The 23653-nt window shown below is 44.8% G+C and overlaps 1 protein-coding gene across 11 annotated transcripts in view; it reads right to left on the bottom strand.

Moving 5' to 3' along the window:
• The window catches only part of MTA1 (metastasis associated 1), an 885916-nt gene that overhangs the window by 653426 nt on the left and 208837 nt on the right, over positions 1 to 23653 (bottom strand). For all 11 annotated transcript variants that reach the window (XM_029598824.1, XM_029598817.1, XM_029598815.1 and 8 more), the window contains 2 exons: positions 10065 to 10191; positions 9791 to 9854 (listed from right to left, as the gene is read on the bottom strand). In XM_029598824.1, the coding sequence (XP_029454684.1) occupies positions 9791 to 9854; positions 10065 to 10186 (186 nt within the window). In that variant the 5' untranslated portion in view covers positions 10187 to 10191. The remainder of the gene's footprint in view (positions 1 to 9790; positions 9855 to 10064; positions 10192 to 23653) is intronic.

Consider the following 23653-nt stretch of genomic DNA (forward strand, 5'->3'; position numbering starts at 1 on the left):
CTTGTAACTCGCTAACCCTTCTAGCAGATGTGATGGCTATTAAGAAGATAGTCTTCCAAGTGAGAAATTTAAGATCACAAGAATTCATGGGTTCAAAAGGGGAACGCATGAGCCATGTTAAGACCACATTAAGGTCCCAATCTGTGACCGGTGGTCGGTGTGGAGGTTTAAGTTGAATTAAACCTCTCATAAACCTTCTAACGAGGGGTTGCACTGATACTGGTGCATCTCCGACGGTATTGTGATAAGCTGAGATTGCACTTAAATGCACTCTTACAGATGAGGCCTGGAGACCAGAGTCTGAGAGATGCCATAGATAGTCTAATAAAGATGATGAGTGCATGAAAAGGGGTTGACACTGTTTTGTGTGCACCACGTGATAAACCGTTTCCATTTAGCACAGGAGAAAGGGCTTTACACACTTTGGACTGTAAACGTGCGCTTGCGTACTACTTAGATTGCACTACGTGAAGCTACAAGCACTTGAGAGACATTGGTTGAAAGATTGAGTGGTTTTAAGATCAAGCTTTCAACATCCATGCTGTCAGGGATAGGGATGGAAGGTTGGGATGACGCAACCTGCCCTGATCCTGAGTTATGAGAATGGGTGCTGTGCCCAGGCGAATTGGGTCTCTGATCGAGAGGTCGAGGAGTATTGGAAACCATACTTGTCGAGGCCAATATGGGGCTATGAGTATCATGGACCCTTTATCCTGTTGTAGCTTCACTAGGGTTTTGGTTATTAGAGGTATCGGAGGATATGCATATAGAAGACCCGAGTTCCAGTGGCGAGCAAATGCATCCCTGGGTAAGCAGTTTCTCTGCTTGTACAGGGAGCAAAATTTGTCCACTTTGTAATTCAATTGTGATGCAAAGAGGTCTACTGTTGGTTGACCCCAACGTTGAAAGATCTTGGTCGCCATTTCTGGATCCAGAGACCACTCGTGAGGTTGGAATTGACGACTCAGGTGATCTGCTACTACGTTGTGAATGCCTGCCAGATAGGTGGCCCGGAGAAACATTGAGTGTGTTAGGGCCCAGTCCTAAATCTGTGCTGCTTCTTGACAAAGGAGATACAAGCCCGTACCTCCCTGTTTGTTGAAGTACCACATGGCTACTGTGTTGTCTGTTTGTATCAAGACAGTCTTGTGGGAAAGGCAGTCCTTGGATGCATGCAGTGCATAACATATAGCTCGAAGCTCTAGGAAATTTATCTGAAATGTAGCTTCGAGTTTTGTCCAAGTACCTTGAGTCTGCAAATGACCAATGTGTGCTCCCCACTCGAAGGTGGATGCATCTGTAGTTAATGTCACTTGTGTAACCAGTTGTTGGAAAGGTAGGCCTGTGAGCAAATTGTCCATGTTCGTCCACCATAGGAGTGAGGACTGTAGTTGCTGAGTTACTTGAACTGGATAGGACAGTGGTTGAATGGCCTGTATCCATTGGTTTCTGAGTGTCCATTGAGTGACTCTCGTGGCTAGTCTGGCCATAGGAGTGACGTGAACTGTGGAGGCCATGTGACCTAGAAGTGTGAGGCATTGATGAGTTGTTATTTGTGTGTGTGCGCGGAGAGAGCCTGCTAATGAGGCGAGAGTCTGTGCACTGTTTTTTTGGAAGGAAAGCCTTTGACGTTATGGTGTTTAATTCTGCTCCGATGAATTGTAACAGGTGAGATGGTGTGAAATGGGATTTCTGATAGTTGATGAGGAATCCCAACGAATGGAGTAGAGTTATTGTGAGCTTGAGAGAGTTGAGAGCTCCTTGTCCTGTTTGGCTTCTGATGAGCCAATCGTCCAGGTAAGGAAACATGTGCACTCCTTCCTTGTGCAAGTGGGCAGCTGCCACTGGCAGGCACTTTGTGAACATTTGAGGTGCTGAGGCAAGACTGAATGGTAGCACCTTGTATTGGAAATGTTGACTTCCTACTAAGAATCGCAGATACTTGCGTTGAGGAGGGAATATTGGAATGTGAGCATAAGCGTCTTGAAGATCCAGAGAACAGAGCCAATCTCCTTTTGAAGTAGAGGTAGCATGGTGCCCAATGATACCATCCTGAACTTTTCTTTTTTCAGGTATTTGTTGAGTTTCTGGAGGTCCAATAGGACGTAGGCCTCCTGTTTTCTTTGGAATGAGGAAATAACGGGAGTAGAATCCTCTGCCCTGTTGAGGCCAGGGAACTGGTTCCACGGCCCTGGCTCTCAGAAGGATGGACAATTCTTCTTGTAAGAGTGTGGATTGGTTGTTTACTGTCGAGGACGAGGTGGGTGGAGTATCGTTTGGTATAGTGAGAAAGTCCAGATGGTACCCTTGAGATGTTAAGGAGAGTACCCATTGGTCTGTGGTGATGTGTGACCAATTGTGTTGGAAGAAAGTGATCAGACCTCCTACTGGAAAATTTGGGGTCGGATTGGTAGACAGGCTTCTGTTCCCTGATGTGATCTCAAAATCCCGAAGTTGACCCTGTTTGCGGAGGGGGTTGAGCTCTACGTGCTCTTGGTTGTCGGGTCTGTGTTCTTTGAGCTGGCCTAGATGACCTTCCAGGGGCAGGAGGTGGATAGTAACGTCGTGGGCCTGTAGTATGGTCGTTTGGAATCTTTCCGTGGGAGTCTTCGTGATGATGGTTGAGACTCCTGAGGCGCAGGGGAAAGCTGTCTCAAGGTTTCCGAATGCTCCTTTAACTGAGAAACTGCCTCTTTTACTTTATCTCCAAAGAGATTGTCCCCTACACAAGGGAGATCAGCAAGTTTCTCCCGTACGTCTGGTCTCAGGTCGGAGACCTTGAGCCAGGCCCATCTGCGGGCACTTATACCTGTGGCTGACATTCTTGATGCAGTCTCGAAACTATCGTAAGCTGCACGAACTTCATGTTTCCCAGCTTCCAGGCCCTTATGGATGATGGAAGTGAAAGAATCTTGGAATTGCTGGGGGAGAGTTTCAGAGAGTTCTTGAATTTGTTTCCATAAATTACGCTGATATAGCATCATATATAGTTGGTAGAACGCAATTCTGGAGACTAACATGGAACCCTGAAACATTTTTCTGCCTATGGTATCCAAGAATCTATTGTCCTTTCCAGGAGGATTAGATGAATGGGGCTTTATTCGTTTGGATTTCTTTTGAGCTGACTCAACTACTACTGATTGATGAGGTAATTGAATCTTTTGGAAGCCTGGGATGTGCTGGACTAGATATATAGCATCAGTCTTTTTGTTCACCGGTGGTATGGTGCAGGGATGCTCCCATAGCCTATGCTGCAAGTCAATGAGGACTTCGTGAACTGGAATTGCTAGCACTTCTTTAGGTGGGTCCACGAACTGTAACACTTCCAGAGTTTTTTGTCTGGTGTCCTCTTCAGATTCAAGCTGGAAGGGGATGGCATCAGCCATATGCTTGATGAAATTTGAGAAGGAAAGGTCCTCTGGAGGGGATTTTCTTCTTTCCTCTGGAGGAGAAGGTTCTGAGAGGACTTCCTCTGAAGAAGTATCAGTATTGGGATCATCCCAAGTGTCTGGTGAATGTGGACGAGGAGGCGTCGATGGAATTGGTACAGTTGGCATCTACGGTTTCTCCAGTGGCTTCAACGGAAACAGTGGAGAAAATGATGGACGTGGGTGTGATTCAGGCATCGGTATTTCCTTTACTATTTCCTCTTCCCTCAGTGCTGGCATCGCTATGTCTGGTGATTTTACCGGGATGGCACCGATGAGTGTCCAATTTTGCTAAAATTGGCGCAAAAGGGATATATCTGGTATCGGCATCGGTGGAACCGGCGATGGAGCCTGTAATGGCATCAGTATGGACACCGGTGACGGAAGTGGAACCGGTACCGGCGATGGTGTTGGCCTTGATGGCGGACTCGCTGCTGGCATTGGAGGCATATCGAGGAGCACGTCTCTAACTGCCTGGCGGATGTAACCGTCCAGTTCCGCCCGCATAGCTGGTGAAACCAGAGCAGCTATGGGAGGAGGTAGCGAAGGCGATACTGGTAATTCCGCAGGGCCCTGTGGAAGTACTGTTCCCGGCACCAATATCTGTGGGGATCACCTTGGAGTGGAAGGCCTCGGTGGAGCGTCCTCTCTTCGAGGTTTCTTCGGCGCTGATTCGGGATCCGTCGATGGAGTTCCGGTTATCGGATCGATTTCGGGATCGTGAGGCCTCTGATGCCAATGACTATGCTTCTGTCTGTGCTTGATGCCCTTCTCAATGACCGACGTCGATTTTGTCGAAGACTTTGAAGGGGTTGGTGACGGCCGATCTTCATCCGGTCTCAGTTTTTTTAAGGATGACCTTTCTGATCGCTCCAGCCAGAGACGACTGTGTGGATGTCTGTCTGTGTGGATGTCGATGTCATTAATTGGAGATGGAACAAATGCTCCATTTTCTCCATCCGCAGTCTTCTGCCTTTCAGGTCATCTCGGCGCATCTTGGGCACGTCAAGACGTCATGTCCCTCGCCGAGGCAGAGTACACACTAAGTGTGGGTCCGTAATGGACATAGTGCGGCAGCAATTTGGGCACGTTTTGAAACCCATAGCCATAATGAGAGTCGGACAGCCGTCGACGACTTTCAGGCATGGTTTGACGGTATTGGAACCGACGGAAAAAATTGAAAAGACTTACCACGATGGGAAAAAAAGGGAGACCCCTACGGTGTCGAAAGTGTTTCCGAGTTTCTATCAAGTTTTTTTTATCAGGTGAAAATTCACCACATAGGATTCCTAGAACCGCGAGGCTAACGCTTCGTGGAAAAAAGAAGACTGAAGGGAGACCCCTGTGGCTCGAGGGATCATGGCATGCTGGGCATGCTCAGTAGGCTCAGAAGGCCAGTCAAAAGTTTCTAGGAACTTTGACAGAAAATTTTCCGGAATAGGGATCCGTCAGTGACGTCACCCATATGTGAGGACTAGCATCCTGCTTGACCTGGGATAAAGTCCGTTGTTAGGATGGTGGAGGAGGAGGAGGAGGATGTGTCACCAAAGCCTCCTTGAAGCCCCAAGGAGGCTCGGTGCCCGGCACCGTAATTGGTGGGAAACAACTTGGACTTCCGGGTCTGATAGAGGCCGCTTTGGTGGCAGCACAGCAGCAGCCAATGCCACACTGGGTCCAGTTCCGGAGCCGTGCGCCAATGGCAACCGGTGACTATGCTTGCAGGGACTTCCCTCGGTCATCGGCCCAGTCTTTCCCCGGAGCCGAGGAAGGTGAAGATCCTGAAGTCCTTGAATGTGACGACACCAGAGACAGCTTATCTTTGGCTCCTCTCTCATGAGAGGTACCCACCGGAGGAGCAGCGAGGGACAGTGTATCTAACGGCTCCCCTCGGCCTCTAGGTATCAACATCCCCGATGCTAGAATAGATGGATCAGACTTTCTGGCAAAAAGCTTTTCTATTTTATCCAGCTGGACAAGATGGCCTTTGGGGGTCATTTGGTCACACAGATGGCATCCTTGGACTTCGTAGGACACCCCCAGGCAGAGGATACAGACCTCGTGTGGATCAGTTAGCGACATAGTCCGCGGGCACTGGGGACATCGGCGAAAATCAGACGCCGCCATGAAAAATAGCCAGTGAGCAGTCGATGACCAGCAGCCACCAAGAGGTCAGGAATCGACCGCACGAGGGAAAAATTTTAAACACCTACTGCACGCCAGACAGCACCAACCAGAGAAGAGGGACCAGGCACCGAGACCGTCAAAAAAATGACCAGGAAAAAATGGTTCTGAAAAATAATTCAGAGCAGAGCTCCACTACCGCAAGGCAACTACTTCATGGAAAAAAAGAGACTGAAGAGGGACCCTCAAGTGGATGTGCAGATAGTGGCATGCTGGGCATGTTCAGTGTGCCAGTCAAAGTTCTAGAAACTTTTGGCAAAAGTTGTGTGTGCTAGGCTGCATCTGATGATGTCACCCATCTGTGAGGGCTCCATCCTGCTCATCTTAGGAGAAAACTGGATATGTTTCTTCTATCCAGTCAAAAACCTGTTGAAGGTTTGAGCTAGGACACAATCTCAGAGACTGCTACTGTTGTTTAGCATGGGCCATTGATACCTCCTTCTCTGATAATAGTAGTGTCTTCTAAAAGGGAAGCAATGCTGCTTCCTGGAGTTAGAGAACTGCTCTGTAGTGGCTTACAGAAGCATCTGCTATATGGAGCAGTGGTCCTTTATGAGTTCTACTGTTTCTTTCACTTTTGCACCAAACAGATTGTCTCCAGTACATGGGTCATCAGCTAGTTTTTCATGGATGTCTTCTCCAAGTTTGAAGTCCCTTAGCCATGCTGGTCTTGAAGATATTATACCTGCCAATATCCTTGATGATGTATCAATACATTGTAGGATCTTATTAGATATTTTACATAGTCCTCTATTTGTGACATTTGATTTTAAAAAAACCTGCCCTTCACGTCTTCTGGGAGTGATTCACATCCACACATGCCTGCAAATTTTGCAGGCATGTGTGCATGTACAGCACCCAGTAAAAAGGCTGGTACACTGCAATACAAGAACTGACTGTCATGCCTTGGAAAACTCTTTTGCACTAAATCTAGCAGCTTAGCATCCTTCCCTGGAAATGCATTTGAGTTTCTTGCTTACATTTAGCTTTTTTAAGTGCTGGGTCCAAAACTATAGATTGTATAACTGTACTTTATTGAAACCAGGCTGTGGGTTATATTTTAAGTTCAATTTCCTGGCTACTGCCAGATCAATACAGAGTTCTATCACATTCTCATCTGTTTTCTGCAGAAAGCTGTGGATGGGGACAACCACGATATCCTTCAAGCATTAATAAACTTTAAAAGATCAAAGATGTTTGCCCTGGGTTTGGCCTCTTATTGCAGGATGAAAGGGATCTCTTTTGCCATATATTGAAATCTGAGATAGTTCGGATACAAAGATGCTACTAGGTTGCAGCAACAAGGGGTCAGAGGAATCTTATGAAGCCCTCTGCTGCCAGGAATCTAATGAACCTGGAAATTGTAAGCACTTCCATTAAACATTCTAAGAGGACTCCTGTTCTTGATGACCACAGATAGAGGTCATATCTAATGACCTCTATCTGTGGTCACTAGGGAGGAGGAATAGCCTAGTGGTTAGAGCAGTGGACTATAAACCAGGAGACCAGGGTTTGAGTCCTGCTGTCGCTCCTTGTGACCTTGGGCAAGTCATTTTACCCTCCATTGCCTCAGGTACAAACTTAGATTGTAAGCCCTCTGGGGATAGAAAAATACCTACAGTACCTGAATGTAAACCGGTGTGATATCTCGAATGAGATTGAATGTCGGTTTATAAAAATAATAAATAAAATGAAAGGGAAAACTGACTGACTATCTAAACTTAACAAGGCTAATTAACATATGGATTGAATCCCATGTGGAGAGGGAAAACCTTTTGGACAAGCAATAGTGGAGATTGGGATATAACCTTCAATATTAGATATGCCGATTCCATAAATTGGGGTGATAATAGAAGTATTTTGGTTTGAAAAAAAAAATTCTCATGAACATGTGGAAGAATTTTTATTTTTTTAGTTTTATTTTTTAAGTTTTCATCCAAACCCCCTCTCACTCCAGCTGCCAAAGAGTCATCAGCTTCCAATACTAGGACTGGGGGTCAAGCTCTGTGGTACTTAAGAATCCATGGTGCCACCTACATGAGTGATGCAAAAGATGGTTCAGGCGTTAATGAATTGCTACTCGCTACACCACCACCTGGACCAGTGGTTCCCAACCCTATCCTGGGGACCCCCCAGCCAGTCGGGTTTTCAGGATATCCACAATAAATATGCATGAGAGAACATTTGCATGCACTGCCTCCATAACATGCAAATTTTCTCTCATGCATGTTCATTGTGGATATCCTGAAAACCCGACTGGCTGGGGAGTTCCTAGGATAGGATTGGGAACCACTGACCTAGACAATGGGTAATTTTTCTGGTGCTGAAGGATCTTCAGCTTAGAATGAGCCCTGGCTTCCTGGGAGGATGACTCACTCCCCATATCTCTACACACTTCTCTACCAAACAGACAGAGGGCTGGTGGCATGCCCTGATCATCTTGGGTCACTCCGTGCATATTTCTTCACCTCCTTTACAGACTAAGCATTTGCCTACTTTCTGAAGAACTCATACGAGAATAGATGATTTTACCTAAATCAGGAAAGAGGATATGCCTCTCTCCCTCCCTCTTATATACCAAAGAAACTGAAGATATTGAGTCCAATTTTGATGGAGGAAAGAAATGTCCTCAGTTTCAATTTTCTCATCTAACTGCCTGAGACACATCCTACCACACAGTACAGCTGGTCACATTATGGTCCAAGCATTTGGCTACTGTTCATTTAGAGTAATTTAGTTTACTTTTGATTGACTTCCAAATCATTATACATAAAGCGGTTTACAGAAATCAAATATACAAAAATAGACATAAAAAAATAATCATGTCAATTAAATACATATTATTTTATTTATTTATTTATTTATTATTTTTATTATACCGAGTTTCATGATCGGAATCACATCAACCCGGTTTACAATTAACAATGTGAGTAAAGACAGAGAGTACCAAAGTAAAGAACATTTCCCAATACAACAACAAATATAGTATGAAACTTAACAAATATTATAACAATATTTTGGATGTGAGAAAGTTACAAAAAACATGGAAAAATAACTTGGATATGAAAGGGAAGGAATTGTAGAACGACTATTAGCATTTTAACCAGCTAATTATTAAAACTAGTTCTTATTACATTTTAGTAGAGCAACAAAAACAGTACTAACAATAAGATGTTAAATATAGCAGCAGCTGTCTCTGCCATGGGGAAGAGCAGAAAAACTAAATTAAACTTATAAAAAAAAAAAAAGGGCGGGAAACCCGTGAGAGGACCAGGATAATAAAAAAGGAGATTCAATACTCCAAAACAGTAAAAATACAAAATAAATGAGGAGATGAAAACTTGTAGATGAACGAATGGATGAAAAATGTCTGAGGGGGATTTGTGAGGTAGTAGCTCTGTGCACTCTCAGTACCATCAATTACTTTTCACCTAACTCAAGTGGCCTATTCATCCTGCTAATCAATGGAGAACATAAGAGATACCATACTGAGACAGAACAATGGACCATCAAGCCCTGAATCCTGTCTCTGATGGCATCCAATCTGAGAGTTACTTGTAAGAACTCAACAGATCCTAATTGGAAAGTCCATTCTATATTGATCAATCCTGGTATGAAGTGGAGATACCGAAGTAAATCTAGCTAATATTTTATAGACCGATCTTCCAGAAATTTACAGAATCTTTTTTAAACTCAGCTATTCTACTACCCTTCACCGCATTCTAAGGCAACAAATTCAAAAATTTACTTTTACACAGACTGAACAAATATTTTGTAAAAATGTAATTTAAATATGGTGTATAGTGGCATGGGGGGAGGGGGTTTGTGAAGAGGGGAAGGTGGGGAGGATTGTACTGCTGGATTCATGTTTTAAAGGTTTTTTTGTGCTAATGCATAGCATAAATGCCTACATGTTTATCTGCCTCAAACAAAAATTTGTTAAATTTTGATTTAAATCTGCTACTAGTTAGTTCATGCTAGAGCAACCCCCAAATGCCATAATTTCAAAGTTGTCTACTATGTCACCTATAAGTACTGGAAGCTCCAGATGAAAGAATGGAGTTTTCCATAGAGAAGACAACCATCACACTCAATATACAGAAGGATAAAGACTTTGCCCTAACCAGAGAACACTAATTTACAGCAGATTACAGTTTTGCAGTGTAAAAATTTGACCATACCTCCCGTTCCAGGTAAGATTTAAGTGATTCGGTTTCATTTAAAAGTGTAACACTGCATTTGCCTCTAAAGAAAAAAATAGAAAGAAAATAAAAATCACATTTTATCAAATATAGATCTTCAATTAAACAATTTAAAAAAAATTTAAATATACTCCATATACAAAATGGTGCTTCAGTTAAATTAATATCAGCTTTACTATTGGTCAGAGAAAAAGGGGTCTGCTGGTATTTTGAAAGCCATGGAGTGGGTATTAAATGCTAATGAACTTGTTACCTGATGTGTGTGGCTGGTAATGATTCTAATTGTCGGGAAAGGAATAATTCTCGATGTCTCAGCTGATGCTTCAATTTTTCTGGTAAATCTACCATTTCTGGATTTTCCATCTCTTCTTCCATTTCCCCTGATTAAACAACAAAATCAGATGAATTCCCCACTCAATCACTGCATAAATTTAATAACTCTTTCCCAACAGATATTGAAAATAAGACATACAAGTTTAGCCAAAAACAAGTAATGCTATACTTGTGAAAAAATGTCTTACTACAATGCAAAGAACATCTTTTCTTTTCCAAAATTAAATATCACAAGTCTAGTCTTTATGCTTGTTAAAAAATCTACACTACTTTATGAATGCTGAAATCTGTTAGTGATCTGGGAGAGATGCACTTAAGAGCAAGAAAGCCCATGCAATCATGTTCAATTACAGGGAAATTTCTACAAAGAAGTTACTGTATATGCAAGTTTCCTTTCCAATCACTGGTGAGCATATTATTGTGGTTAATGGGGCATGACTGTCAAAGAGAAGTAGAAAGAGATATAATAGATCAATATTCCTCTTTATCATACACTGGCATTATCAGAGCCAGGTCATGGATAGTAAATCCAAAAAGTTACAATTTCTTTCTATACCTAAGGCAACAATGCTAATTATAAGATAAGATAAAGCTGATAACCTGTAACAATTCTCTGAAAACAGTCATACAAGTGGATCACATGATTACGCAATGTTGAATGGAAAAAGAATGCCGTAAGAGTAGCCAAATTGGCTTAGACCAATGGTCTCTTTAGTCTAGTATCCTGCTTGTGACATTGGACCCTGAGTTATTAACATCCAACAGACCCAAATGAGAAATTACTACTTAACAAATAATTTCCTTTTCTTTAGTATACACAGGTGGATCCAGAACAAGTGGGTTATGCACCTCTTCCAGCAGATGGAGATGGAGCAAAGCTGTCATCACAGTATATGTACCCCTGTAGTGATATCAACCTGCCAGTATTCTCTGCAAAAGCCAGCTGTGGACAGACTAACAAAACAATTAATAACAGATAACCATTCCAGCACTCAGCCAACAGGAAATACTGAGCTCAGACAAAGAATGTATTAACATTAGCCTAGGGACTGGATTAACACTTGCCGGTAACCCCTGGAAACATGCAGCCATGCAGGACGACAATAGCACAACCCGCCAGCAGCCAATGGTGGGAAGGTGGATCCACCTGCCTATACTAAAGAAAAGGAAATTATCAAGCAAGTAGTAATTTCTCATTTCTTAGCATTTAGACTGGTAGATCCAGAACAAGTGGGATGTACAAAAGCTACTCCTGAACAGGGTGGGAGGCTACCTGCGGTCCAGTGAAAACCACACATGCAAAGGCTACGTCCTACTGGGCCTGCACATCCAGATGATAATACCTGGAAAAGGTATGCAAGGAGGACCATATTGCAGCTCGGCAAATGTCGACAGGCGACAACACTAACTTCCGCCCATGACAGTGCCTGGGCCCTAGTGGAATGATCCCTTACCTGATTAGGCAATGGGTGCTCAGCATCCATATACGCGGCCGTGATTACCTCCTTAATCCAGCGAACTATCGAAACCCACGAAGCTGGCTTGCCCTGTTTACTTCCACCATGGAGGACAAACAGGCAATCCTTCTCCCTGAGAGGTTTAGAAACCTCCAAAATACCTCACAATAAGACTCTTGACATCCAAGGGCCGCAACAAGTGATATTCCTCCACATCTCTCCCCCTAGCCAGAGACAGCAGGGAAATGGACTGATTCAAGTGAAAATCTGAGACCACTTTTGGCAAAAAGGAAGCAACAGTATGCAGCTGTATCGCCCCCAGAGTCACTGAAGGAACTGCTCCCAGCAAGACAAGGCCTGCAGCTGATATGCGCAGAACAAATTGCCACAAGAAACACAGTTTTCCAAGAAAGGTTACACATTGATCAAAAGGTAGGGCCCGCCAAGAAATCCAAAACCAGATTAAGACTCCACAAGGGCATTGGTAACTGCAAGGGAGGATGAAGATATTTTACTCCTTTCAAGAAACAGGCCACATCTGGATGAGCCGACAAGGGTCCACAATTCACCTGACCCCCTGAAAACAACCAAGAACCGCTACCTGTACTTTCAAGGAATTAAGGACCAATCCTTTATTCAATCAATCCTGCAAAAATTTCAAAATGAGCGGGATCTTCACTGAACAAGGAATAACCCCTCGATGTTCACAGCAATCTTCAAACGCTCGCCAAACACACACGTAGGCTAGGGAAGTGGACAACTTCTCGCTTGCAGCAAGGTAGCAATTACCGTAGTAGAATATCTACGCTTCAGCTAGTGAGCCCCCTCAAGGGCCATACCATAAGACAAAATGGAGTTGGATCTTCATGAAGAACAGGCCACAGGCCCCCAACCACAGCAGATCCCTGTGCACCAGAAGATTGGAAAGGGGGGGGGGGGTCTACCAGGAGCCTTTGTAGAGCTGCATACCATGGTCTCCTGGGCCAAATCTGGTGCAACCAGAAGCACACCCCCCTATGACCCTTGATCTTCCAGATCACTCTGCTCAACATGGGTCATGGGGGGGGAAGGCATAAAGCAGCTCACTCTCCAGCCACTCCTGCAGGAGGGCATCGATTCCCAAGGACTTTGGATCTCTCCTGCAACCTATGAAATGAGGAGCCTTTGCAATGTGAGAAGACTCTAGAAGGTCCAGAAACACCTATTCTCCCGTATCTAGACTCTCCCGGTTGAGAAAGTCTGCTCTTATGTTGTCTTTTCCTGCAATGTGAGAGGCCGAGATCAGCTGGAGATGCCCTTCCACCCATTTCATAAGTTGGCCTCTTTCTACCGACACTTGCTGGCTCTTGGTTCCTCCCTGCCGATTGATGTAAGCTACTGCCATCCGACATTATTAGGACCGCTTGACCCTGCGGTCTGTTGCTGAACTGCAAGCACACCAACCAGACCACCCTGGTTTCCAGGCGATTGAAGTTCCAGAGAGACTCTTCTGTGTTCCAGCACCCTTGCGCCATTAGTTCCCGACAGTGCGCTCCCCAGTCCTGGAGACTCACATCTGTCGTATCAACCAGTCCGGCAACGTCAGGGAAACTCCCTGTCTCAGATGAACCTCCTGCAACAACCACTGCAGCTGAGAGCAGATTTCCATCGGCAAGTGGAGCCAAACTGAATAGTCCTGCAACTATGGGTTCCAACGAGACAGCAGGGAGCTCTGAAGAGGATGCATATGTGCTTTTGCCCACGGCACCACTTCCAGGGATGCCACCAAACTGACTATCTGAAGATAGGACCACACTGTTGGGCATATTGTGTTCACCAAAATCGCACCTGAATCCAAGCTTCTAACAGGAAAATTCTGCTCTGCCTCATGTCAAACCGAACACCCAGATACTCCAACAACTGACAAGGCTGAAGACTGCTCTTGGCTAAGTTCACTACTATACACCAGACAGCTCTCTTCCAGAGGCTTGGCTCGAATCAGCCAGTCATCCAAATATGGGTGTACTCTGCTGCCACCATCACCACCATAACCTTGGAAAAAGTTCTGGAAGAAGTGGCTAGACCAAAAAGTATCGCCCAAAACTGATAAAGGCGCCCCAGCACCACGAAACGCAGAAAACATTGGTGCTCCAACTGGATGATAATATGGAGGTAGGCCTCTGACAGATCCAGAGAGGTCATATATTCCTCTGACTGCACAGCCATTATCACAGAGCACAAGATTTCCAAACGAAAATGAGTCATCCGCAAATGACGGTTGACTCCTTTGAGATCCAGGATGGAACGAAAGGAGCCCTCCTTCTTCGGCACAACAAAATTAATGATATATCACCCCATACTTTCCTGAGATGTAGGCACTGGAACCACAGCCCTCAGACTGAGGAGCCTTGACAGGGTAGATTCCACTGCCAGGGAGTGCAAGGAGACACCATGAACATGTCCCAAAGAACACTCAAAATTCCAACAAATATCTTGCTCGTATCACTTCCAGGATACACTGATCCGATGTGATTTCGACCCACCTCTGACAGAAGAGAGAGCGATGTCCCCCTAGGTGGGTCAGCAAGCCTTCATTGTGAAGCTCAGGAGAATCTGCCATCCATGCCCGCGCCTCTCTTAGGTTGTCTGAGTCGAAAGAGAGATCTGCCTAAAGACCAAGTCCTCTGAAAGGTCGACACTCTGTAGGGCGAAACCACTTGGAACCCCTAAGATGATCCCTCATACCAAAGGGGCGCTGCAACTGCTGCTTATCCTCCAGCAACCAAGGAACCAGGGATTCACCCCACTTAGTAGCCAGTTTCTACAACTCACTCCTGAACAAGAGAGAACCTTTAAAGGGCAAATTCGTAAGATTAGTTTTGGAGGTCACATTGACTGACCAATTACACAGCCATAATTGATGTCTAGCTGATATCATCAAAACCACTCCCCTAGCTGAGGTTCAGACCAAATCGCAGCCCACATCTGCTAAAAAGGTGGCAGTGAGTTCCATAACTGCTCTGGAGTTCACCCCAGAATCATCAACCTCCTGAGAGAGAACACAGGCAAGAGCGAACCACCAGGCACAACAGGAAGCTATCTACAATGTCATTGCTACTGTTTCAAATGCTTGTTTGAGAATGGCCTTAATTCTCCTATCATGCACATCCTTCAAGGCCACTCCTCCCTCCACGGGAACAGTCGCCCTCTTAGAGAGGGCATAGACCAGCACATCCAATTTCGGAAAACGCAAACACTCTCGCACCGCTCGATCCAGAGGGTAAAGGCCTTCCAATATCCGACCCCCATTGAAATTTGCCTCTAGAGTGTCCCATTCAAGATCAATTAATTCTTGAATGGTTTCCATAACAGGGAAAAAACAAGAGGTTTTATGCAAAGAAACCAAAGTGGGATTCTTCTTTGGCTCAGACATGGAATCTGCCCCAGTACTCCCAGCATCTTCATGGCCTGGGAAATCAGGGCCGGCAGTTCATCTCTATGAAAGAACTGCAACATTGTCCAATACAGTTCCACTCCCGGAGGAATTTCCCCATTTTCCAGGGAGTCAGGATCTGCCTAGTCATCAGTGCCATCCGGGTTCCTGTCGGGAATACCAGCAGTTAACAGAGGTGTGCTTCGGCACTTAAACACAGGACTGGAAGCGGGAGAGACACCCGGCTGAGGATCTGACCTGACAGGATTGGTTGAAGCTGAGGACTGCACCTTAAGAAAGGATTGCAATCCTTCAAAAAAAAAAAACTCTACCCAAGAAAAGGCAGAAGGATCCAGGCCAAAACCAGAAGGTACTGAAGTGGGGCCCACTGATCTGCCATCTCCTGCAGAGGAACCAGTCAAGGGAGTTCCAAGGTCCGGCGAACCTCCTGACAAATCCTTAGCAAGACCATCATCAGGCTGGGAAGAACCAGGCTTAGCAAAATCAGAGAAGACAAGTGTCCTTGAACCTCTAAGCAGTGCTGACACATGTTAGAGGGCACTCTAGGTTGAGATACCCAAATGACAGGCAACAGAGAGAAAGGCGCCTACGTTTCTTGTTCATCAGCGCCATTAGTTCGTCAGTTGACTGAGAATGTGCGTCCAGCCAGCTTGCGCTGAAAAATTTCAAGTGCACAAATTTTATGTGCATAAAAGTTAGATGCCCCAAGAGTAAGTGCCGCAAAAAGCAAATGCACAAACAATGCGCCTCAATCTGGGCGCACCACCGATGTGTTTAAAAAATGTTCACACAGGAAGTGCGCCCAAAACTGAGTGCACAATTTGTACGCAGAGCCAGACGCCCTGCGCACACCGACGTTCCTGTAGAGGGCAGTTGAACACATACAGAAGCGCGAGAAAATGTCACCACAGCCTACCACGTGGCGCACAGGAAAAAGCCTAACAGCGGGGCCTAGGCCCCCTGGGCTGCTCAACTCACCAGGCTGCCCAGTTCCCTTAATCCCCATGGGAACGGGAATGAACATCGGAACAGCTCACAGAGCATGGAGACCAGAGGAAGTCCTACAAACCACTCTACACCGTCTGACCTTTTTTTTTTTTTAATCTCAAACTTACCTGAGCTCAGCCCTTCCCAGCTGAGAACAGAGACTGTCTCCAACTGCGGGGTGAGAGGTCAATCTACTCTGCCCAGCAAGCTTATGGTAGTATCTACTGTGCTGTGCAGGTTTACGCCCTATACTTAATCATTTCTCAAATCATAAAAGTTGGGGCCCTCATTAGTAGCTGTTCAAATCAAATTCCCCTTTTCTCCCCTGCCATTGAAGCAGAGAGCCATGATGGAGTTGCATCAATAGTATGAAGGTTTATTGGTTAAGGGTAGTAACCACTGCACCAGCAAGTTACGTCCATACATTCTTTTCTTCATTTCCATCCTCTAGACTTTAGGGTTCCACTGTGTTTATCCCTTTAATTCTTTCACTGTCTTCGTCTTCACCTCCTCCTCCGAATGGACAATCCAGGCATTCACCACCCTCTCTGTGAAGAAATATTTCCTGAGTTGGTTTTGAGTCGTCCTCCTTGGAGTTTCATTCGCTGACCCCTTATGAGCCTCTTCCCTTATTGGCTTACATTCTGGATCTTCTATGGTCCTTTTCTGCTGTCATTTCTATGTTTCTCTGTCCCCTCTAGGCAACAACCTAAGAACATAAGAAATTGCCACACTGGGTCAGACCAAGGGTCCATCAAGCCCAGCATCCTGTTTCCAACAGTGGCCAATCCAGGCTACAAGTACCTGGCAAGTACCCAAACACCAAGATGATCCCATGCTACAGATGCCAGTAACAGTAGTGGCTATTTTCTAAGTCTACTTGATTAATAGCAGGTAATGGATATCCGCTCCAAGAACTTATCCAATCCTTTTTTAAACCCAGCTATACTAACTGCACTAACCACATCCCCTGGCAACAAATTCCAGAGTTTAATTGTGCGTTGAGTGAAAAAGAATTTTCTCCAATTAGTTTTAAATGTGTTACATGCTAACTTCATGGAGTGCCCCCTAGTCCTTCTATTATCCGAAAGAATAAATAACCAATTCACATTTACATGTTCTAGACCGTGATTTTAAAGACCACAGGAGTGATAGAAATTCCAATCTCTGGGATGGGTCCTGCAAGAAAATTTAGCTTGCCTCGTGGAAGCATCGGCCCTGACCACCGCCCATAGTACCCAGGAATGCCACATTGCTGGCAATGATAGTAGCACCTCAGCGGCATCCATGGAAGTCAGAGGCATAGATGATCCCCTGCTAGTGGCAACCCCGCTTTCAGTGCTCCACTGTCCCGATGATGCTCTATGGCGGCAGCAGCATCGACTTCATCACCCCTCTGTCACCCTCTGTCGCTTGCAAGCACTCTTCAGTGTCCTGCAATGCTTACATGCTTGAAAGCGAAAGCACTCATGGTGCTCCACAACATGGAAGGAGTTCCCGGCACCCATCAGCACACCTGGCACATGATGTCATCCATGGCACACAGTGGCATCCATGGTGTGTTTCAGCGATCATGGCGCTTGATGTTGATCATGGCACATGATGGCAACCCAGGCATTCGATGATCATGGTGCACGATTTTGTGGACAACAGCACCAATGGCTTCCATGGCATCAGATGATATAAAAAAATGTCCACAGTACTGGATGACGTCCATGGCACCCAACTGTGCTTATGGCGCTGTCGAGGTGCCTGGCACTTGATGGAGTTAAGGGCAACCCTGGTACCCAATGGCTAATTCAACCTGCTTATCAACAGAAGAGAGAGAAAAACTTAAGGGCCTCAAAAAAGTGATTTATCCCCCGCCCCTCCCTCAATGCAGGAAGGATCAGATAGGCATGGGTACTGATATGGTTGATGACATTCACAGTGAACCCCTGTGCCTGTATCCAGATCGGAACAGAGGCTACAAATACTTTCAGCTTTCCAGGAAAGCAATGCTAATTTCTTTACTGTTCTACAGTTGACAGGCCTGTATTAATGATAATAAAAATGCTTAACATAGGAAAAACAGTTTCTAAAGCACATCTGCATTTCTCTCCCTTTCAACTAATTATACTAATACCGAAAAGTTACAAAATTAATTCAATATATGTTTGAGCTAAGCACCAAATTCCTAAGTCTAGCATGTCTCATCTTCTCTTTTTGAATGTGAGAAGGTAGAATCTGCACACATTATTGATGGATCCAATGTACGCTGCTTAAGAAATAATATTTTCTAGACTAACACTTTGGCAGTTGATAATTCAATAAAGCGCATCATCTTTTGTTGAATGTTTCAGGACTGAAATGCTGGTTTCTAGTTTGGCAATTGAAGAAAGCACCCTTCCAAAATGATATCAGATTATACAAATGAAAGGGGCAAGAGATCCCCAGTGACTCAAGAAAAACCCTAGGGAGTATAATAGCCTGGCAGAGAAGTTGTGGCTGCTTGAAATAATCCACCTTGTGAGGATTTTTATGTACATATGTGTCACTATCCATCACGGAGGGTGGTGTGGCCGTGTATGTGTCCAAGAGTCTTTATTTGATGGCTGTCTAGCAAGCTGATATTCTCCTGTAATGGCTGTGTGTATTCTGGTTCAGCTTTCACATATTGTCCCCTCTTATATCTGTATGTACATACTGTGGTATTGTTTCCTTTTGTCATTTGGTCACAGTCCTCTGTTCATACAATGAAAAGTCACATATTGTTTCTGTGATCCTCAACTAGTGTGTCATGTTTGTCTCTGCCTTACACTGTATGTTTACACTTCTGAGAAATCTGACTTGCATTATTGGCTTCTTTGTCATTTCAACTTTTATGACTGGGTATCTTTCTTCTTGCTTCTAATTTTCCCTGAATGCCTAGAATATGCAGCAGCCTCTCCAAAGGGCCAATGTCCAGCAGACCAGGCCTGCAGCAATGAAAAAGGAGTATGAATGGGGAAAGGTGGAGATGTTGTATGATAGCATGGTAAAATGCTTCCACAGTAGGCAGGGATCGTCAATGCTGATTTTCAACAGACAAGTGGAGTGACATGCTGCAGCAATTGAGGTACTGCACAAAATTGGGGAGAAACAGCTCCACAAAAGACTTGTCAGCTTTTTACTGCTACTTCTGTGCCAAATCTATTCCAAATGGCACCAAATAGAGTAAAAGGAAAGATTGTATTACTGGCTGACTTCCAATATTTTCCACAGAAGGAATGAAAATAAAATCCAGTTTTAGCTCCTATTTTTTCCAGTGGGAGTTATGCTAGCAAAAGAGTGGTTGCCCAGACTTATACCTGTTCCAAATTACAGTCAATTTATTCAGAGCAGAGACCTCAATGAAGTGAATATAAGCCAGAGATAGGCAAACTAAGCATGCGGGCTAAATCCAGCCCATTACTATGTTTCATACAGCCAGCCTATTGCATTAAAATTTACATTATGTGCGGCCCATGCCATGCATCAGCATGTAGGCCAGAGAATGCACTGGCAGATTTCCAACCCCTGCCAGCAAGAGAAGGATCTATCCTACACCGCGGCACCATGGAGAAACGTGCTGGTGGGGTTCCCAACCCCCGCCAGCAAGAAGAGCAGCACCATGCAGTGGCATGTTGCAGGGTAGAACTCCTGTCTTAATGAAAGGAAGCTGGTGTGGGAGATGGCAGGGTGATGACTAGTATTGTTTTTCAAACTTGTCTTATTCTCGCCCTATATGTTGGCCATGGCTTGGTATATAGGTGTGTCGGGAAGTTTAGTGTTTAGGACTGTAGGATAAACATATTCTTGTTAAACAGGTTGTGCAGCTCAACTTTCTGGCTCCCTGTCAGGAATACGGCGGTCTGATCAACCGCCTACATGCCAGGGACAGGATGAGTCCGACTGGGTGGTAGCAACTGTTGATACATAATATGGGGGGATAGTGATCAATCATTTCTCTCTCGCATGCACACTTGTTTACGGCACAGTATAAAAGAGCAGGACTTTCCAGTGTCCGGCGGGAGTAGGAGATATTGCCTCTATAGACGTATAGAGTGCTGGACACTGAAAACCCCCTTCTCGCCTTTGCTGACCTGACGACGCCTCGATACAAGGCTGATGACACGAAGGGGGCTGGATGGCATATGCAATCATGTGGTATGCAAATAACTTTCTGTAAATAACGTATATTACCATGATGTCACATTAATAAATGATGTCATAGATATTGTGTCAGAGTACCTTACTCTCTCATTCCCAACATTTGGCGTCACTGAACAGGATGTCTCTATTTAAAAGGAAAAACGGAAGAGAGACATCCGAGCCACCAAGCCCGGTGGATCTAAAAATTCCCGGATGGGAAAAAAACCCGTATAAAATGTTGGCCCAGGAATGGGCTACAAAGCAAAATTGCTTACCTTGTAATAGGTGTTATCCCAGGACAGCAGGATATAGTCCTCACATATGGGTGACATCGGTAATGGAGCCCTATACGGAAAAACGTCTGTCAAAGTTTCATAAACTTTTGACTGGCACCCAGAGTGCCTATTGAGCATGCCCAGCATGCCATGATATTCTCTGCCACAGGGGTCTCCCTTCAGTCTGTTTTGTAGCAATTAGCGTTAGCCAAAAATAAAATAATAAAACGTATCGGACCCAACTCCGCGGGGTGGCGGGTGGGTTTCGTGAGGACTATATCCTGCTGCCCTGGGATAACACCTATTACAAGGTAAGCAATTTTGCTTTATCCCAGGACAAGCAGGATGATAGTCCTCACATATGGGTGAGTAGCAAGCTAGAGGCTGAGTCATTTCGTAATGAAGCAACATTGCAATGTTGTTGATGGAAATGAGTCAGCCGAAGATCACAGCAGGATGGATGTAGAAGGAATTGGGTTTAAGCTGGAAACAGGTTCTTTAAGACAGATTGTCCATAGGCGGAATCTTGTTGACCTTCTTTGTCCAAACAGTAATGTGCTGCAAAGGTATGAAGAGAACTCCATGTTGCTGCTTTACAGATGTCAAGAATTGGCACAGAACGAAGGTGTGCTACTGAAGTTGACATTGCTCGTACTGAATGTGCTTTTACTCGCCCTTGGAGAGGAAGGCCTGCTTTTTCATAGCAAAACTGTATGCAATCTGCTAGCCAGTTGGACAGAGTATATTTACCCACTGCATTACCTGGTTTGTTTGGGTCATAAGAGACAAAAAGTTGATTGGATTTCCTGTGGACTGCAGTGCAGTTTAAGTAGAAGGATAATGTACGCTTACACAGTCTAAAGTATGTAAAGCCCGTTCTCCTTGGTGAAAATGAGGCCTTGGAAAGAATGTGGGTAAAACAATGGATTGATTCAAGTGGAATTCCGTAACTACCTTGGGAAGGAATTTTGGATGCGTACGGAGTACCACACTGTCATGTAGAAACTTTGTATAAGGATCGTATGTGACAAGTGCTTGTAACTCACTAATCCTTCTAGCTGATGTAATGGCTATGAGGAAGATAAGACTTCCATGTGAGAAATTTAAGATCACAGGTATCTATGGGTTCGAATGCAGAACGCATGAGTCTGGTTAATACGACGTTCAGGTCCCATTGTGTGATCAGGGGTCGAACTGGTGGTTTAAGTTGAGTTAAACCTCTCGTAAATTTACTGACGAGAGGTTGTGTAGAGATAGGTGCATCTCCTATTTTGTTGTGGTAGGCAGAGATTGCACTTAAGTGTACTCTTACAGATGAAGTCTGGAGACCAGATTCTGAAAGATAGTATATATAATCTAGTAGAGAAGAAGTGGAGCAAGTGAAAGGATCAGTTCTGTTTTGCTTGCACCACAAGGTAAATCTTTTCCATTTGGAAGAGTAGTTCTTTCGTGTGGAGGGCTTACGTGAAGCTATAAGCACTTGAGAGATATGGGTTGAAAGATTGAGTGGTTGTAAAATTAAGCTTTCAACATCCACGCTGTCAGGGCAAGGGATTGGAGGTTGGGATGGCGGAATCGACCCTGATCCTGAGTTATGAGAGTGGGAGCTACCCCCAGATGAATGGGATCCCTAACTGAGAGGTCTAGAAGTATGGGAAACCATACTTGTCAAGGCCAATACGGGGCTATGAGTATCATGGACCCCATGTCCTGTTGTAGTTTTACTAGTGTCTTGGTTATGAGCAGTATCGGAGGATACGCGTATAGCAGGCCTGAGTTCCAATGGCGAGCAAAGGCGTCCGTGGGCAAGCTGTTTTCCTGCTTGAACAGGGAGCAATAATTGTTCACTTTGTAGTTCAGATGTGATGCAAAGAGATCTATTGTTGGTTGACCCCAACGTTGAAAGAGCCTGGTTGCTATCGCTGGATCCAAGGACCAATCGTGTGGTTGGAACTGACGACTGAGGCGATCGGCTACTATTTATTTATTTATTTATTTAAAATTTTTATATACCGACATTCATCCAGGATATCACATCGGTTCACAGTGTAACGCAAATATACGCCATGCAAGGCACTTTACATGGAACAGATAAAACATGTGAACAAGGGAATAAAGGGGTAAGAGAACATGGGATAAATTGCATTAAATATTAAACAAGAATTGCAATTATATACATATGTACAATGTTGAGAGAACTGAGAGAAAAGGGATTTAGGAATATTAGGGGGGGAGGGGGGAGTGGAGAGCAGAGGGGGGAGAAAAGGGGAGAAGGGGGCGGAAAGAAGAAGGATGGGGCAAAAGCGGGGTACCGAAAGGGGGGCTGTGGAAAGGCAGAGTGGAGATTAGGTGTATGCTTTGGCAAATAGCCAGGTCTTAAGCTTCCGCTTGAAGGATTTCAGGCATTCCTCTTGCCGTAGTTCAACTGGCATTGTGTTCCAAAGGGTCGGCCCGGCGATGGATAGTGCACGGGCTCTTGTGGAGGTAAGTTTGTGGAGTTTGGGAGAGGGGATAGGCATGGTTGCGAGATGTGCATGTCTGGTAGGCTTATTGGACTGGTGTAAGCGGAAGGATTCATTGAACCAGTTCATTTCAGGATTGTATAAAGCCTTGTGGATGAGAGAGAGCGCCTTATATTGTATACGGGATGCTATTGGGAGCCAATGTAGGTCTTTTAGAACAGGTGTAATATGGTCATGTTTGCGTAGGTTGGTCAAGATTCGGGCTGTTGTGTTTTGCAGAATTTGAATGGGATGAATGGCGTTGTTAGGAAGGCCGAGGAGCAGGGAGTTGCAGTAGTCTGTTTTGGCAAAGATAGTGGTTTGAAGCACTGTCCGGAAATCAGGGGCATGCAGTAAGGGTTTAAGTTTTTTTAGTGTATGGAGTTTAAGGAAACCATCTTTAAGTATATTATTGATAAATTTCTTCAGGGTAAAGTGCCCGTCGAGGATGATTCCCAGATCACGGACTTGTTGGGCAAATTTGAACTGTGATAGAGGGGGGAGGATCGAGTGGTTGGGGGGTGAGATGAGCATAATTTCAGTTTTAGTTGTGTTAAGGGCTAGGTGGATGGAAGAGAGGAGATTGTTTATGGATTGGAGGGTATCATTCCAGAAATCCATGGTTTTCGAAAGGGAGTCAGTGATGGGTATGAGCAGCTGAACATCATCAGCGTATATGTAATGGGGGAGATTTAGGCTAGAAA

The sequence above is a fragment of the Rhinatrema bivittatum genome, chromosome 4 (assembly GCF_901001135.1).
Source record: "Rhinatrema bivittatum chromosome 4, aRhiBiv1.1, whole genome shotgun sequence".
Classification (NCBI taxonomy): domain Eukaryota; kingdom Metazoa; phylum Chordata; class Amphibia; order Gymnophiona; family Rhinatrematidae; genus Rhinatrema; species Rhinatrema bivittatum.